This window comes from Larimichthys crocea, chromosome III (genome assembly GCF_000972845.2).
Source record: "Larimichthys crocea isolate SSNF chromosome III, L_crocea_2.0, whole genome shotgun sequence".
In the NCBI taxonomy this organism is placed as follows: Eukaryota; Metazoa; Chordata; class Actinopteri; family Sciaenidae; genus Larimichthys; species Larimichthys crocea.
This window is the reverse complement of record NC_040013.1, coordinates 48550973-48566422: the sequence shown is the minus strand read 5'-3', so window position 1 is coordinate 48566422 and position 15450 is coordinate 48550973. Positions and strand designations below refer to the sequence as shown.

At 40.5% G+C, this 15450-nt stretch overlaps 1 protein-coding gene and 1 pseudogene across 3 annotated transcripts in view; one reads left to right on the top strand and one right to left on the bottom strand.

Moving 5' to 3' along the window:
* txnrd2.2 (thioredoxin reductase 2, tandem duplicate 2) overlaps positions 1 to 15450 on the bottom strand; it is a 31730-nt gene that overhangs the window by 12552 nt on the left and 3728 nt on the right. For 2 of the 3 annotated variants that reach the window (XR_003462272.1, XM_010733544.3), the window contains exons 2-11: positions 7307 to 7372; positions 7150 to 7206; positions 6871 to 7015; positions 6297 to 6371; positions 5018 to 5096; positions 4601 to 4663; positions 4238 to 4308; positions 1113 to 1132; positions 703 to 794; positions 431 to 605 (exon numbers count right to left, since the gene is read on the bottom strand). Coding sequence is in view for 2 of the 3 variants with exons in the window: in XM_010733544.3 (XP_010731846.3) it covers positions 431 to 605; positions 703 to 794; positions 1113 to 1132; positions 4238 to 4308; positions 4601 to 4663; positions 5018 to 5096; positions 6297 to 6371; positions 6871 to 7015; positions 7150 to 7206; positions 7307 to 7372 (843 nt within the window). In the remaining variant the exon portion in view is untranslated. Of the gene's footprint in view, positions 1 to 430; positions 606 to 702; positions 795 to 1112; positions 1133 to 4237; positions 4309 to 4600; positions 4664 to 5017; positions 5097 to 6296; positions 6372 to 6870; positions 7016 to 7149; positions 7207 to 7306; positions 7373 to 7675; positions 7805 to 15450 lie in introns of those variants that run through there. The other variant, XM_027277847.1, reaches the window with a different exon arrangement.
* The window catches only part of LOC109136908 (thioredoxin reductase 2, mitochondrial-like), a 7802-nt pseudogene continuing 659 nt past the window's right edge, over positions 8308 to 15450 (top strand).

Genomic DNA, 15450 nt, shown 5'->3' with positions numbered 1-15450 from the left:
GCTTGAAGTTATGCATAATCAAAAGCACCAGCACCAACCTGTCAATCAAAGCGTCCCTTTGATTGACAGGTTGGTGCTGTTACAGGTGGCTTGTTCGACCACCCAGGCGTCACTGGGCCCACCTCTGTTCCACTGATAATCCACGTCTTCGCCAATTTTTAGCTTAGCTGGGAGGCAAAAGAGGTAAGACTACCTTCAAAATGACATACGGGTTCCCTCCCTGATCCAGACCTAAAGCCTTGGCATCTCCTCTACTCACATAAGGAACACAATGAGCCTCTACCTCTTCAGGGATGCTGTTCTCTATTTACCCCTCTGACCTCCACGTGGAGGCAGTGATCAGAATTCTTACCTCATACTAGTTAAATATTCTGTTATTATCACATGAATTCAGATTTGACCCCAAAATGTGACCCATACACAGACTCACCAACTGCCCATAACACAGTGTCGTAAGTGTCCTTGTGTTCGTTGCCTGTGCGTGTGTCAGTCCAGGTCACCTGCAGGGCTCCTGAAGAGAGTTTGTCCACTCTCTTTGGGACACACTTCCATGCAAACTTGGTCCCATATTCCTCCATGTAGTCTGTCACTAGACCTGCCATTTGCTGCACAAAGCAAAAGAACAAAATTCACCTTCAAACATGACAGAAATCACTATCATAATGTCCAGAATATGGCAGGCTGTAGTTCAGGGAGCAATACCTGATCAAACCCCCGGAGGGCGATGCTGCGAGCCATCACTGTGGTGTCCAAGCCAATACCGGTGAGGAAGCCGGCACACTCCAGAGCCACATCTGAGCAACACCAAGTTGAGGATTACAGTACTTTATGATGTATTTGCATGTACAGAACCACCTGATGTGTGACTATAAAGACACTCTTGCACAAGAAGAAGGAAAATCACAGTCATGCAGCAGAATGTTGACATCCTGGTTTAGCAAATGACTTGATCTGAAGGGTCTCAAGGGTCTGCCGATAGTTTAAAGCAAGCAAAGAGTTACTCAAACACTACATGAAACTGGCCTGATGCCAACATTATTGTTTCTATGAAGTTAAGAATTTTACTATTACCAGTGGCTCCATTGACAAACACTCTAGTGAACAAAGGATACAGCTGGCTCCAACCACAAGTCTGCAAAGCACAGAATAGAGATGAATAGATGAATAACACAATAAAATATATTTCATCATTTGTGCAGCACACTTTGGCTAAATAAAATAAAGCATGTCCAAAGTTGAAAACGTTTTTTATTTTTATTGTAAATCCTGGAATTAGAGAGGTGATGAATTACAAAGCTTTATAAGCTCAAAGGGAGGGGAAGAGGTGTGAAGAAAATGTAGAAAACAGGGACAGGAAAAGCTAGTGCATGTGTATCTGTGCTCTTGCAGTGTCAATGTCAATGTCAGTATCAGTGAGTGTATGTGTGTGTGTGTGTGTGTGTGTGTGTGTGTGTGTGTGTGTGTGGTCCAGGTGAATCACACTTCTTATCCAGCCTTGAGATCAGTGGCGTTGAGGAGGGCTAATTGCCAGTGTTCAGGCTAATCCCTACAGATGGGGTGTGCCATGTTCAGGGCTCAAGTCCATACATCAGCCAGGTGAGTGACGCCTGTCACCCGCTTGGATGAAGCCCTTCTCTCCCTTGTTTTTAACCTCTCCCTCCCAGACCTCCTTCTCAACCGGTCTGCTCCACCTGACAACGCAGGGCGCCTGCGGCACATCCTGCCCCTGTCCATGCTAACACTAACCACTAAAAGCCCCAGTGCCCATTTTCTCAGCGTCTGTGTAATGCACAGCTGAACTTAGCACGTATTATGAAGTGGCTTAAAGAAGATTAGGCAAAGAGCTTTAGCGTGATTCTACACTTTCATCACTGAGAAGTCTCCTTTCCCCTATGTCCTAGACTGAAGTCTGTACAGCGGCTACATTTTTCCAACTAAAAGATGAAACCGAGAATTCAGAAATTTTTCATTTAGCAATTTTAATTCCCAAATATGTTTGTTGTTGCAAGAACAAATCTGTCAACACATTTAAGTGTCCAGAAGTGCTTCTGATAGGCAGGTGGTATGTCTTATACAATTAATACAGACTGTATTTAAACAAACTGCAACACATCAATATATACGATGGTCATTTGTATATTATACTATACTGCAGTAACTTATGAACAAGGCAATGTAAATCCACAAAGATAAAAAAAATACATGAAAACTTTCAGTGTTTTATTATGCACCTGTCCTAGGCTCCCAGCGGTCTTTTTATTTTTATTTTATTTCAGAAGCACCACTCTGTATATTAGCATGATCTACAGCTTATTGACTCTTTTATTTTACAAACTTTATGTGTTGCACCAGCTTAACAGTACTTCCTTGTAACTCTGGAGTATTCCCAAGGGACAAGTTCATTACTTTCAGTGTCTTTTGGTGTAATCCTAAATTACTTTAAACTGTCAGGTAAAAATGGTTATATTTTTACATTTCAGACCTGAATTTCTTTTTACTTTGCATAATGTTTTATTTATTTTAATGCAATAATGTGTTCATTAGCAGAGATGGACAGTATAAGTGTGGCAGGGCTGTTGAGACCACATCGGCTGCTGTTGGACATTCTGTTTATGGTGCTACAAAGGCACAGACCACTGCATGTATGCAAAAGAGAGCCTGTGAATGTTTTGCTTCTCTACATTTGCTCGGCAGTTGTGCTGCAGCCGTCTAAACTACTGAAAGGTATTCTCAGGAAGTATGGTTGCTCCACTGTACAACACCACAAAACAAACCTTCATACTGCTCCAACTCATTCAAGTACTGGCCTAACCACAAGACCAGTATCACAGTCCTGCTGGCACGTGCTCAGTGCTTTCCTCCTGATACCATGGTGATGGCAATCAGCTCTGGGCTTTCAACTCCAGGGGCCAAATCTGTCACTCAAGTGTGTATGTGTTCCAAGACCCATTAGACACCCATCACTCGCCTAGACCCCCACATCCCCCCACACACACCACTGCCGGCAAAAACAGCCTCTTGGACTTCACCTGCATGGCTGACAGCTCAGAAACACAACAACATCACGCTAGAGTGTGGTTAAGCACGTTTATAGAAGAAGCTAAAGCTAATGTTAACCCCTTAACAGCCTGTGGAGAGGTAGAGGACTACACTAACCATCCCACTTAGATCAAAGGACTTCCTGAACTCAAGTGTCTCTGAGTAGATCGTTCTGCTTCATTCATACAAAGGTGTTTTGTTGAATGGATGAATGTTACAGTGGTGATTGTCTATGGACGGTTATGTTCAGGTCGATTTCTTCACTATAAATTATTTTGTATTGCCACCAAGTGGTCAAAACTCTGAATAGCATACTTATGACTATACATATACAGTACTACATTGGAATACCACACGTTTTTCATTAAAATTATAAAAAGGAACTGACAGTAATCAACAAGATTAATAAAACTATAATTTAATACTGCACACCTATTGTCCAAAATACACAAGTATTAATCATCAGCCAAAACAGAAACAAGAATATAATTAAAAACAATTAAAGACTCCACGCCCCAGGTGCAAACATCCTAGATACATATCAAGCTCAAATATCAGAATCATTATTTCCGCTGATCTGTCAACATGAAGCAAACAACAACCACAACCCAGGTATACCACAACCACCAGTCACCGTCTGCGCGGTGTGCCAAGAGGAAACATCAGGGAAGGACCAATTAACCAGGTGATGACAGGGGCTAAATGGCTGGATTAAAGGGCTTGTTCCGTAAAGGTCAGGATGCACGTCGCTAATCTGAATCACGAGGCGAAGACAGGCTGACAGGAAGGGAGAAAAACAAACTGCATGTCGCTGATGAATGATTACAGTGCGTGACAGTGAGACGTGTCATGTCAGCGAGCAAGGCAGCACAGCGAGTTAGAGCAAGGCATTAATACTGAAGAGGTTAGAGGTTCCGTTTCCCTCGTAGCTCACTGTAAAGAGAACGCACTGACAATCTTACACATACTAAAATGTATACATTCAAGGGTGCTATTATTATATTGGGACTGGGGTAGTAACCACTTTCATTTGGTGTTTTTTTCATGTAAAAAGAAAAATAATTTACTAATAATTTTACTTTCGGCACTGTGGAATATCTGAATGTGCATTCAGACCATCATCACAGCATAATAATAATAAATCAGATGTATCTATAATATAATTGAAATAATGTGTATAGGCAAAGAGACTCCTCACGTTTTCCCCGGCGATTTTTTCAGCCAGAAGATGTCATCACTGGTGATGCCGTGCTCTATTGCTCCTTGGATCTGTAACAAGGGTTAAAGCTGTGAACAGAACTATCCAACTATCAACAGATCCATCAATAGTGTTGAACAGTTTCTCTCTAAAACCTGCTATCTTTCTGTGTTAAGACTTGTATGTGATAGTGTGATGCCTCCAAACCACATTCTCCATCACTTCAGTGGTTTTGGCCACTCTGTTGCCGGAGGTTGTCTCTTTCTCATTTGTTTGTCTACCTGGTAACCAATCAACCAAACAACAGATGCTGGTGGAGAAAAAGCGAAACCTCTTCAGGGAAATGACGACAAGGTTACTTACATTTGTGGGGTATTTTGGCCGCCCGCCTGTGGCGATTACAATGTTCTTAGCAGTCAGGATTGTCTGTATGAGAGAGGAGGGAAATGTGAGGTAACAGCCTTTGTTCATATCCGTCAGAAAACAAGGAAATGTCTCCACGGTATACTGCAATAAGGTGATGATGGAAACGCTGAAACAATCAATCACAACAAGTAACAGCGCTCTCAGTAGGTGGAAAGGTTTCCCTAAAAATTAGGTCTCCAAAGTTGATTGAATTTTGATTTTTAAACACATTTAAATGCAAATCTTCCACGTTTTATATACACATCAACAACATAAAATAATAAAGTAATATATGTATTTATTGACTTTTCTCAACTGAAATCCAATGATCAGTGTAGGACAGACTGAATGTATAAAGAAATATCAGCAGCTCACCTCTTTCCCAGCTTTAGTTAGGCCTTTAACAGTGTGTTCATCCATCAGGCTTCCTTTGAGATTCAGATACTTCACCTTCCTAAAAGACAGAAGACAAACAGCTGGTTGCTCCTGGTGGTGCATTAACTTGCTCTTAAGTGGTACTAACTGTTGTGGACTTAATCATAATCCCCATCATCACTCCTTTCCTGCCAATTCTCACTGCACACGCTCTACATTTCATATTTTTAATCTGCTGAAATCCAAAAAGAAAAAATCATGATATAGCTGCTGGGCCAGGCTGCACGGTAGATTGATCTCATGCAATATTTGTTTCTGGTTATATTCTGCATGTGTTATTACTCATTATGTTCTACCAGAAGCACAGAAGATATAGAACAGATGTCGAGCTGTACGTCTTTATATCATATATGTATATCATACATACTGAGCATCTGAGCAAACTTTGAGTGTTAATTAAATTGTTAAAACATACATTTTTCGAATTTAAAACTTAGTATGAGCATGAAAAAAAAACTAATTTATCCACCGACAATCTTACTCATGTACTAACTGTTAATTAGTACTCCCACCAATAGAATTAGAACTGCTTGCAGGAAAATCTAACTTAATTAACATCTGTGATCTTTTTTATTATATTTGTAATTAATACAATGACTGCTTTGCACTGTAGTTCACTATGCTGCTGTTCTGAGCACCTCTCGGGACAAGTTGTTAATTAAAAAAAAAAAGGAAATTATATTAGAAGCAATAATAGTATGCTGAGTCCGAGGAAACCAAGTCACTGGTTTGAAAACATGTTAGGTTAAGCATGGGCACATTCACACTCAGGTTAACACCTGTTTGCCCTGCAGCCAGCCAATCAATCAACATGTGGTCGTTGACTCTCAATCCTCCTATCCTATGTGCCAGCAGAAATGTAGAGCCTTCAGCAATATTTCATGTCATAAAAAAGTTAAAGAAAAGCAGACATGAATGGAAATATTACATTTTATTATGGACATTCTGGGTTTAAGAAGGAAATGTGTGTGGAGCATGAAGGAAGCATCTACAGTGAGAGTGAGACATAAATAACACTTTGTATTTCTTTATAGCATGAAACACAATAGATATTTAGATTCTTGGGAGGATGATTACAATGGCACAAAAATGTCAGTTATACCTACTCTTAAATCAAAGAGGAAGGAACTACCTCCCTAATTCCTCGTTTAAAATTAAATCACTATCATATGAAACGTCATCAGCAAAAGAAAAAGCAAACACGGCTGGTGTCACTTACTTGTCCTGCAGCTGAACTCTGTGACCCCAGTTCAGAGACCTGACGTGGTTCTGAACAGCCTCTGCCATGGTGGCCCTGGAAAACACAGCAGAGATAATACTATAAACAGACCTGACCAAGCTAACAGTACACAGAGGGAAAGATGCTTCCTGTTCTCCCTGTGTTCACCAGTAGTTACTCTGGGTGTGTTGCCTCACAGGCATAATAATGCTTAAACACCATATTCAAATTATATTTTGACAAACTATAATTTTTAGATCATTATTTGGCCCACCAGGGAACCATTAATGTAACGACTCACGGTTTTGGTTTTGGCATTGTAATCTTTAAGGCTGCTTGTCTTTTGACATTTTTCAGGATTTTTGCCCCGTCTGACTGCTGAGCACACTTTAAGACCTTTAAAATAAAGTGAAACAGCAACAGTTCCACTGCTATTAAAGTATTCATTTTCCAACCACAACTACTGTCTTTGTCCTATTGCATTTCGATCACTAGATGGTGCTATTTATCTACTCAAACATTTAATAACTGTTCCCTAAAGCTGATGAAAAACTCAAGGTTTTGATTAACCCACCAGTCATGGCAGACCGGCCCCGAGATCTGCCAGCCGTACTTCTTAGCATCTTTGACTGCAGTGCCGAGCAGAGCAGCCTGGTGCATGAGCTTCTTCGGAATGCAGCCAACGTTAACACATGTCCCACCAAGACCCCACTTGGTACCTGTTTGGAAAAGCATTTCCACAGGACTTAGCAATGGTGTTTTTACATTTTCAGCAAATAAAATAGTTGCATACTGATGCATAGTGCTTTTTTGTAATTAACTGGCACAAGAGATTCATGAAAATGTACATTACCTCGAACAGATGGCTCCACGTAATCTAAAACAGCAACTCTCTGTCCCGCCTGTGCCGCTGTCAACATAGATATAATGTAAGTGTGTTATTAGACATCCCTGTGAAAAGCATACACGCCTGAACATTGAGGAATAACATGCACTTCAAAAGATCTCACCTTCTTTGGAACATGCAAGGCCTCCTGAACCACCACCAACAACCACCAGGTCATAGTCATACTTCCCTGTAGGAGCATATTGGATGATGAACAGTAGGCAAGAGTAGATGTACACAGCACAATCACATGTGGGGGGCATTAAACAGCTCCTTCAGCAACAGACCTATACTCCCACCATGTAAGAAGGAGCGCTACCACAGGTCCTTCATTCCAACAGCTGCCAGACTCTTTAACACCAGCATGACTTTCTCTATAGATTTCTTACTTATGAGTAATCTCTTATCCACCATGTGTGTGAGAGCTGAGATCATTAAAGTCTAGCTTATTTATACATAGTTAAGAAACACTTAAGTATACAACACAACTCACCTTATTTAGATACAATTGCAATAGAAATAGATTTAGTGTTATGACCATACTATTATTTCTGCAAAGCATTAAGGGGTTGAAGCAAGCAGCATGAAGTGTAGGCTATTTATTTTGTTTAACTGAGGGTCATGTGTTGGTCATATAACAATTTCACTTCCATAATGCGTGGCATGTATCTCGTGCGTCATGTTAGCAGGTAGCATAAAAAAATATATATAAAAACATTTAAATTAGTTTACGTAGAGTCAGCGTCACACGGGAACAGCAGTTCATCAAGGCAACTTTGTACAAGTGTATTATGCCATGTAATACAAGTTTAACCATACACTACGTTTTCAAATGTAGTCGCTTTATGTGAACGGAGGTGACCCGAGGACACCCGGTGATGCTTCAACCCGTGAATGCTTTGCAGAAATAGATAGTTAATGAGTCATAAAAAAACAGATCATGAGAATCTAATATTCGTATTGGCAAATAAGTGTAGATCTAAAATGACAGGAGTGTGAGGAAATAATGAGTTAATAAAGTGATTGAAAATAAACGTAGATGTTGTTGTATACTATAGAAGATAGTGGATAGTGTAACATATAGGAAAGCGGACTTATAATGACTCATCAAGCCACACACACACCATGGTGGATAAGAGATTACTCATAAGTAAGAAATCTATAGAGAAAGTCATGCTGGTGTTAAAGAGTTGGCAGCTGTTGGAATGAAGGACCTGTGGTAGCGCCCTTCTTACATGGTGGGAGTATAGGTCTGTTGCTGAAGGAGCGTTTAATGCCCCCACATGTGATTGTGCTGTGTACATTTACTCTTGTCTACTGTTCATCATTAATATGCTCCTACAGGGAAGTATGACTATGACCTGGTGGTTGTTGGTGGTGGTTCAGGAGGCCTTGCATGTTCCAAAGAAGGTGGATCTTTTGAAGTGCATGTTATTCCTCAATGTTCAGGCAGGTATGCTTTTCACAGGGATGTCTAATAACACACTTACATTATACTATGTTGACAGCGGCACAGCGGGACAGAGAGTTGCTGTTTTAGATTACGTGGAGACAATCTGTTCGAGGTAATGTACATTTTCATGAATCTCTTGTGCCAGTTAATTACAAAAAAGCACATGCATCAGTATGCAAACTATTTTATTTGCTGAAAATGTAAAAACACCATTGCTAAGTCCTGTGGAAATGCTTTTCCAAACAGGTACCAAGTGGGGTCTTGGTGGGACATGTGTTAACGTTGGCTGCATCCGAAGAAGCTCATGCACCAGGCTGCTCTGCTCGGCACTGCAGTCAAAGATGCTAAGAAGTACGGCTGGCAGATCTCGGGGCCGGTCTGCCATGACTGGTGGGTTAATCAAAACCTTAAGTTTTTCATCAGCTTTAGGGAACAGTTATTAAATGTTTGAGTAGATAAACAGCACCATCTAGTGATGAAAATGCAATAGGACAAAGACAGTAGTTGTGGTTGGAAAATGAATACTTTAATAGCAGTGGAACTGTGCTGTTTCACTTATTTTTAAAGGTCTTAAAGTGTGCTCAGCAGTCAGACGGGGCAAAAATCCTGAAAAATGTCAAAAGACAAGCAGCCTTAAAGATTACAATGCCAAAACCAAAACCGTGAGTCGTGAAAAATACATTAATGGTTCCCTGGTGGGCCAAATAATGAGCTAAAAATTATAGTTTGTCAAAATATAATTTGAATATGGTGTTTAAGCATTATTATGCCTGTGAGGCAACACACCCAGAGTAACTACTGGTGAACACAGGGAAAACAGGAAGCATCTTTCCCTCTGTGTACTGTTAGCTTGGTCAGGTCTGTTTATAGTAATCTCGCTGTGTTTTCCAGGGCCACCATGGCAGAGGCTGTTCAGAACCACGTCAGGTCCTGAACTGGGGTCACAGAGTTCAGCTGCAGGACAAGTAAGTGGACACAAGCCGTGTTTGCTTTTTCTTTTGCTGATGACGTTTCATATGATAGTGATTTAATTTAAACGAGGAATTAGGGAGGTAGTTCCTTCCTCTTTGATTTAAGAGTAGGTATAACTGACATTTTTGTGCCATTGTAATCATCCTCCCAAGAATCAAAATATCTATTGTGTTCATGCTATAAAGAAATACAAAGTGTTATTTATGTCTCCACTCTCACTGTAGATGCTTCCTTCATGCTCCACACACATTTCCTTCTTAAACCCAGAATGTCCATAATAAAATGTAAATTTCCATTCATGTCTGCTTTTCTTTAACTTTTTTATGACATGAAATATTGCTGAAGGCTCTACATTTTTGCTGGCACATAGGATAGGAGGATTGAGAGTCAACGACCACATGTTGATTGATTGGCTGGCTGCAGGGCAAACAGGTGTTAACCGGAGTGTGAATGTGCCCATGCTTAACCTAACATGTTTTCAAACCAGTGACTTGGTTTCCTCGGACTCAGCATACTATTATGCTTCTAATATAATTCCTTTTTTTTTTTAATTAACAACTTGTCCCGAGAGGTGCTCAGAACAGCAGCATAGTGAACTACAGTGCAAAGCAGTCATTGTATTAATTACAAATATAATAAAAAAGATCACAGATGTTAATTAAGTTAGATTTTCCTGCAAGCAGTTCTAATTCTATGGTGGGAGTACTAATTAACAGTTAGTACATGGAAATTTAAAATGCAATGTGAGCAAGATTGTCGGTGGATAAATTAGTTTGTTTTTTCATGCTCATACTAAGTTTATAAATTCGAAAAAGTATGTTTTAACAATTTAATTAACACTCAAAGTTTGCTAAGATGCTCAGTAGGTATGATATGGACCCATAAAGACGTACAGCTCGACATCTGTTTCATACTTCTGTGCTTCTGGTAGAACATAATGAGTAATAACACATGCAGAATATAACCAGAAACAAATATATTTGCATGAGATCAATCTACCGTGCAGCCTGGCTCAGCAGCTAAATCATGATTTTTTTTTTTTTTTTTTATTTCGTTTTGGATTTCAGCAGATTAAAAATATGAAATGTAGAGCGTGTGCAGTGAGAATTAGCAGGAAAGGAGTGATGAGGGGATATGATTAAGTACACAACAGTTAGTACCACTTAACAGCAAGTTATGCACCAGAGCAACCAGCTGTTTGTCTTCTGTCTTTTAGGAAGGTGAAGTATCTGAATCTCAAAGGAAGCCTGATGGATGAACACACTGTTAAAGGCCTAACTAAGCTGGGAAAGAGGTGAGCTGCTGATATTTCTTTATACATTCAGTCTGTCCCACACTGATCATTGGATTTCAGTTGAGAAAAGTCAATAAATACATATATTATATTATTTTATGTTGTTGATGTGTATATAAAACGTGGAAGATTGCATTTAAATGTGTTTAAAAATCAAAATTCAATCAACTTTGGAAACTAATTTTTAGGGAAACCTTTCCACACTGAGAGCGTGTTACTTGTTGTGATTGATTGTTTCAGCGTTTCCATCATCACCTTATTGCAGTATACCGTGGAGACATTTCCTTGTTTTTTGACGGATATGAACAAAGGCTGTTACCTCACATTCCCTCCTCTCCATACAGACAATCCTGACTGCTAAGAACATTGTAATCGCCACAGGCGGGCGGCCAAAATACCCACAAATGTAAGTAACTTTGTCGTCATTTCCCTGAAGAGGTTTCGCTTTTTCTCCACCAGCATGTGTTGTTTGGTTGATTGGTAACCAGGTAGACAAACAAATGAGAAAGAGACAACCTCCGGCAACAGAGTGGCCAAAACCACTGAAGTGATGGAGAATGTGGTTTGGAGGCATCACACACACATACAAGTCTTAACACAGAAAGATAGCATTTTTAGAGAGAAACTGTTCAACACTATTGATGGATCTGTTGATAGTTGGATAGTTCTGTTCACAGCTTTAACCCTTGTTACAGATCCAAGGAGCAATAGAGCACGGCTTCACCAGTGATGACATCTTCTGGCTGAAAAAATCGCCGGGGAAAACGTGAGGGGTCCTTTGCCTAACACATATTTCAATTATATTATAGATACATCTGATTTATTATTATTATGCTGTGATGATGGTCTGAATGCACATTCCAATATTCCACAGTGCCGAAAGTAAAATTATTAGTAAATTATTTTTCTTTTTACATGAAAAAAAAACAACAAATGAAAGTGGTTACACCCCAGTCCCAATATAATAATAGCACCCTTGAATGTATCATTTTAGTATGTGTAAGATTGTCAGTGCGTTCTCTTTACAGTGAGCTACGAGGGAAACGGAACCTCTAACCTCTTCAGTATTAATGCCTTGCTCTAACTCGCTGTGCGGCTTGCTCGCTGACATGACACGTCTCACTGTCACGCACTGTAATCATTCATCAGCGACATGCAGTTGTTTTTCTCCCTTCCGTCAGCCTGTCTTCGCCTCGTGATTCAGATTAGCGACGTGCATCCTGACCTTTACGGAACAAGCCCTTTAATCCAGCCATTTAGCCCCTGTCATCACCTGGTTAATTGGTCCTCCCTGATGTTTCCTCTTGGCACACGCGCAGACGGTGACTGGTGGTTGTGGTATACCTGGGTTGTGGTGTTGTTTGCTTCATGTTGACAGATCAGCGGAAATAATGATTCTGATATTTGAGCTTGATATGTATCTAGGATGTTTGCACCTGGGGCGTGGAGTCTTAATTGTTTTTAATTATATTCTTGTTTCTGTTTTGGCTGATGATTAAACTTTGTGTATTTGGACAATAGGTGTGCAGTATTAAATTATAGTTTTTATTAATCTTGTTGATTACTGTCAGTTCCTTTTTATAATTTTAATGAAAAACGTGTGGTATTCCAATGTAGTACTGTATATGTATAGCATAAGTATGCTATTCAGAGTTTTGACCACTTGGTGGCAATACAAAATAATTTATAGTGAAGAAATCGACCTGAACAAACCGTCCATAGACAATCACCACTGTAACATTCATCCATTCAACAAAACACCTTTGTATGAATGAAGCAGAACGATCTACTCAGAGACACTGAGTTCAGGAAGTCCTTTGATCTAAGTGGGATGGTTGTGTAGTCCTCTACCTCTCCACAGGCGTTAAGGGGTTAACATTAGCTTTAGCTTCTTCTATAAACGGCTTAACCACACTCTAGCGCGATGTTGTTGTGTTCTGAGCTGTCAGCCATGCAGGTGAAGTCCAAGAGGCTTTTTGCCGGCAGTGGTGTGTGTGGGGGATGTGGGGGTCTAGGCGAGTGATGGGTGTCAATGGGTCTTGGAACACAACACACTTGAGTGACAGATTTGGCCCTGGAGTTGAAAGCCCAGAGCTGATTCCATCACCATGGTATCAGGAGGAAAGCACTGAGCACGTGCCAGCAGGACTGTGATACTGGTCTTGTGGTTAGGCCAGTACTGAAGAGTTGGAGCAGTATGAAGGTTTGTTTGGTGTGGTGTACAGTGGAGCAACAATACTTCCTGAGAATACCTTTCAGTAGTTTAGACGGCTGCAGCACAACTGCCGAGCAAATGTAGAGAAGCAAAACATTCACAGGCTCTCTTTGCATACATGTAGTGGTCTGTGCCTTTGTAGCACCATGAACAGAATGTCCAACAGCAGCCGATGTGGTCTCAACAGCCCTGCCACACTTATACTGTCCATCTCTGCTAATGAACACATTATTGCATTAAAATAAATAAAACATTATGCAAAGTAAAAAGAAATTCAGGTCTGAAATGTAAAAATATAACCATTTTTACCTGACAGTTTAAAGTAATTAGGATTACACCAAAAGACACTGAAGTAATGAACTTGTCCCTTGGGAATACTCCAGAGTTACAAGGAAGTACTGTTAAGCTGGTGGCAACACATAAATTTGTGAAATAAAGAGTCCAATAAGCTGTACTTCATGCTAATATACAGAGAAGTGCTTCTGAAATAAAATAAAAATATATTCAGACCACTGGGAGCCTAGGACAGGTGCATAATAAAACACTGAAAGTTTTCATGTATTTTTTTTATCTTTGTGGATTTACATTGCCTTGTTCAAAGTTACTGCAGTATAGTAATAATTATACAAATGACATCGTATATATTGATGTGTTGCAGTTTGTTTAAATACAGTCTGTATTAATTGTATAAGACATACCACTGCCTATCAGAAGCACTTCTGGACACTTAAATATGTTGACAGGTTTGTTCTTGCAACAACAAACAATTTGGGAATAAAATTGCTAAATGAAAGATTTCTGAATTCCGGTTTCCATCTTTTAGTGTGAAAAATGTAGCCGCTGTACAGACTTCAGTCTAGGACATAGGGGAAAGGAGACTTCTCAGTGATGAAAGTGTAGAATCACGCTAAAGCTCTTTGCCTAATCTCTTTAAGCACTTCATAACGTGCAAGTTCAGCTGTGCATTACACAGACGCTGAGAAAATGGGCACTGGGGCTTTTAGTGGTTAGTGTTAGCATGAACGGGGCAGGATGTCCGCAGGCCCCCTGGTTGTCAGGTGGAGCAGACCGGTTGAGAAGAGGTCTGGGAGGGAGAGGTTAAAAACAAGGGAGAGAAGGGCTTCATCCAAGCGGGTGACAGGCGTCACTCACCTGGCTGATGTATGGACTTGAGCCCTGAACATGGCACACCCCTCTGTAGGGAGTAGCTCCTGAACACGGGCAATTAGCCCTCCTCAACGCCACTGATCTCAAGGCTGGATAAGAAGTGTGATCACCTGGACCACACACACACACACACACACACACACACACACACACACGCACACACAGACACACACACATCACTCACTGATATGACATTGACATTGACACTGCAAGAGCACAGATACACAGCACTAGCTTTTCCTGTCCCTGTTTTCTACATTTTCTTCACACCTCTTCCCCCCCTTTGAGCTTATAAAGCTTTGTAATTCATCACCTCTCTAATTCCAGATTTACAATAAAAAATAAAAACATTTTTTCAACTTTGGACATGCTTTATTTTATTTAGCCAAAGTGTGCTGCACAAATGATGAAATATATTTATTGTGTTATTCATCTATTCATCTCTATTCTGTGCTTTGCAGACTTGTGGTTGGAGCCAGCTGTATCTTTGTTCACTAGAGTGTTTGTCAATGGAGCCACTGGTAATAGTAAAAATTCTTAACTTTATAGAAACAATAATGTTGGCATCAGGCCAGTTTCATGTAGTGTTTGAGTAACTCTTTGCTTGCTTTAAACTATCGGCAGACCCTTGAGACCCTTCAGATCAAGTCATTTGCTAAACCAGGATGTCAACATTCTGCTGCATGACTGTGATTTCCTTCTCTTGTGCAAGAGTGTCTTTATAGTCACACTCAGGTGGTTCTGTACATGCAAATACATCATAAAGTACTGTAACCTCAACTTGGTGTTTGCTCAGATGTGGCTCTGGAGTGTGCCGGCTTCCTCACCGGTATTGGCTGGACACCACAGTGATGGCTCGCAGCATCGCCCTCCGGGGTTTGATCAGGTATTGCTCCCTGAACACAGCCTGCCATATCTGGACATTATGATAGTGATTTCGGTCATGTTTGAAGGTGAATTTGTTCTTTTGCTTTGTGCAGCAAATGGCAGGTCTAGTGACAGACTACATGGAGGAATATGGGACCAAGTTTGCATGGAAGTGTGTCCCAAAGAGAGTGGACAAACTCTCTTCAGGAGCCCTGCAGGTGACCTGGACTGACACACGCACAGGCAACGAACACAAGGACACTTACGACACTGTGTTATGGGCAGTTGGTGAGTCTGTGT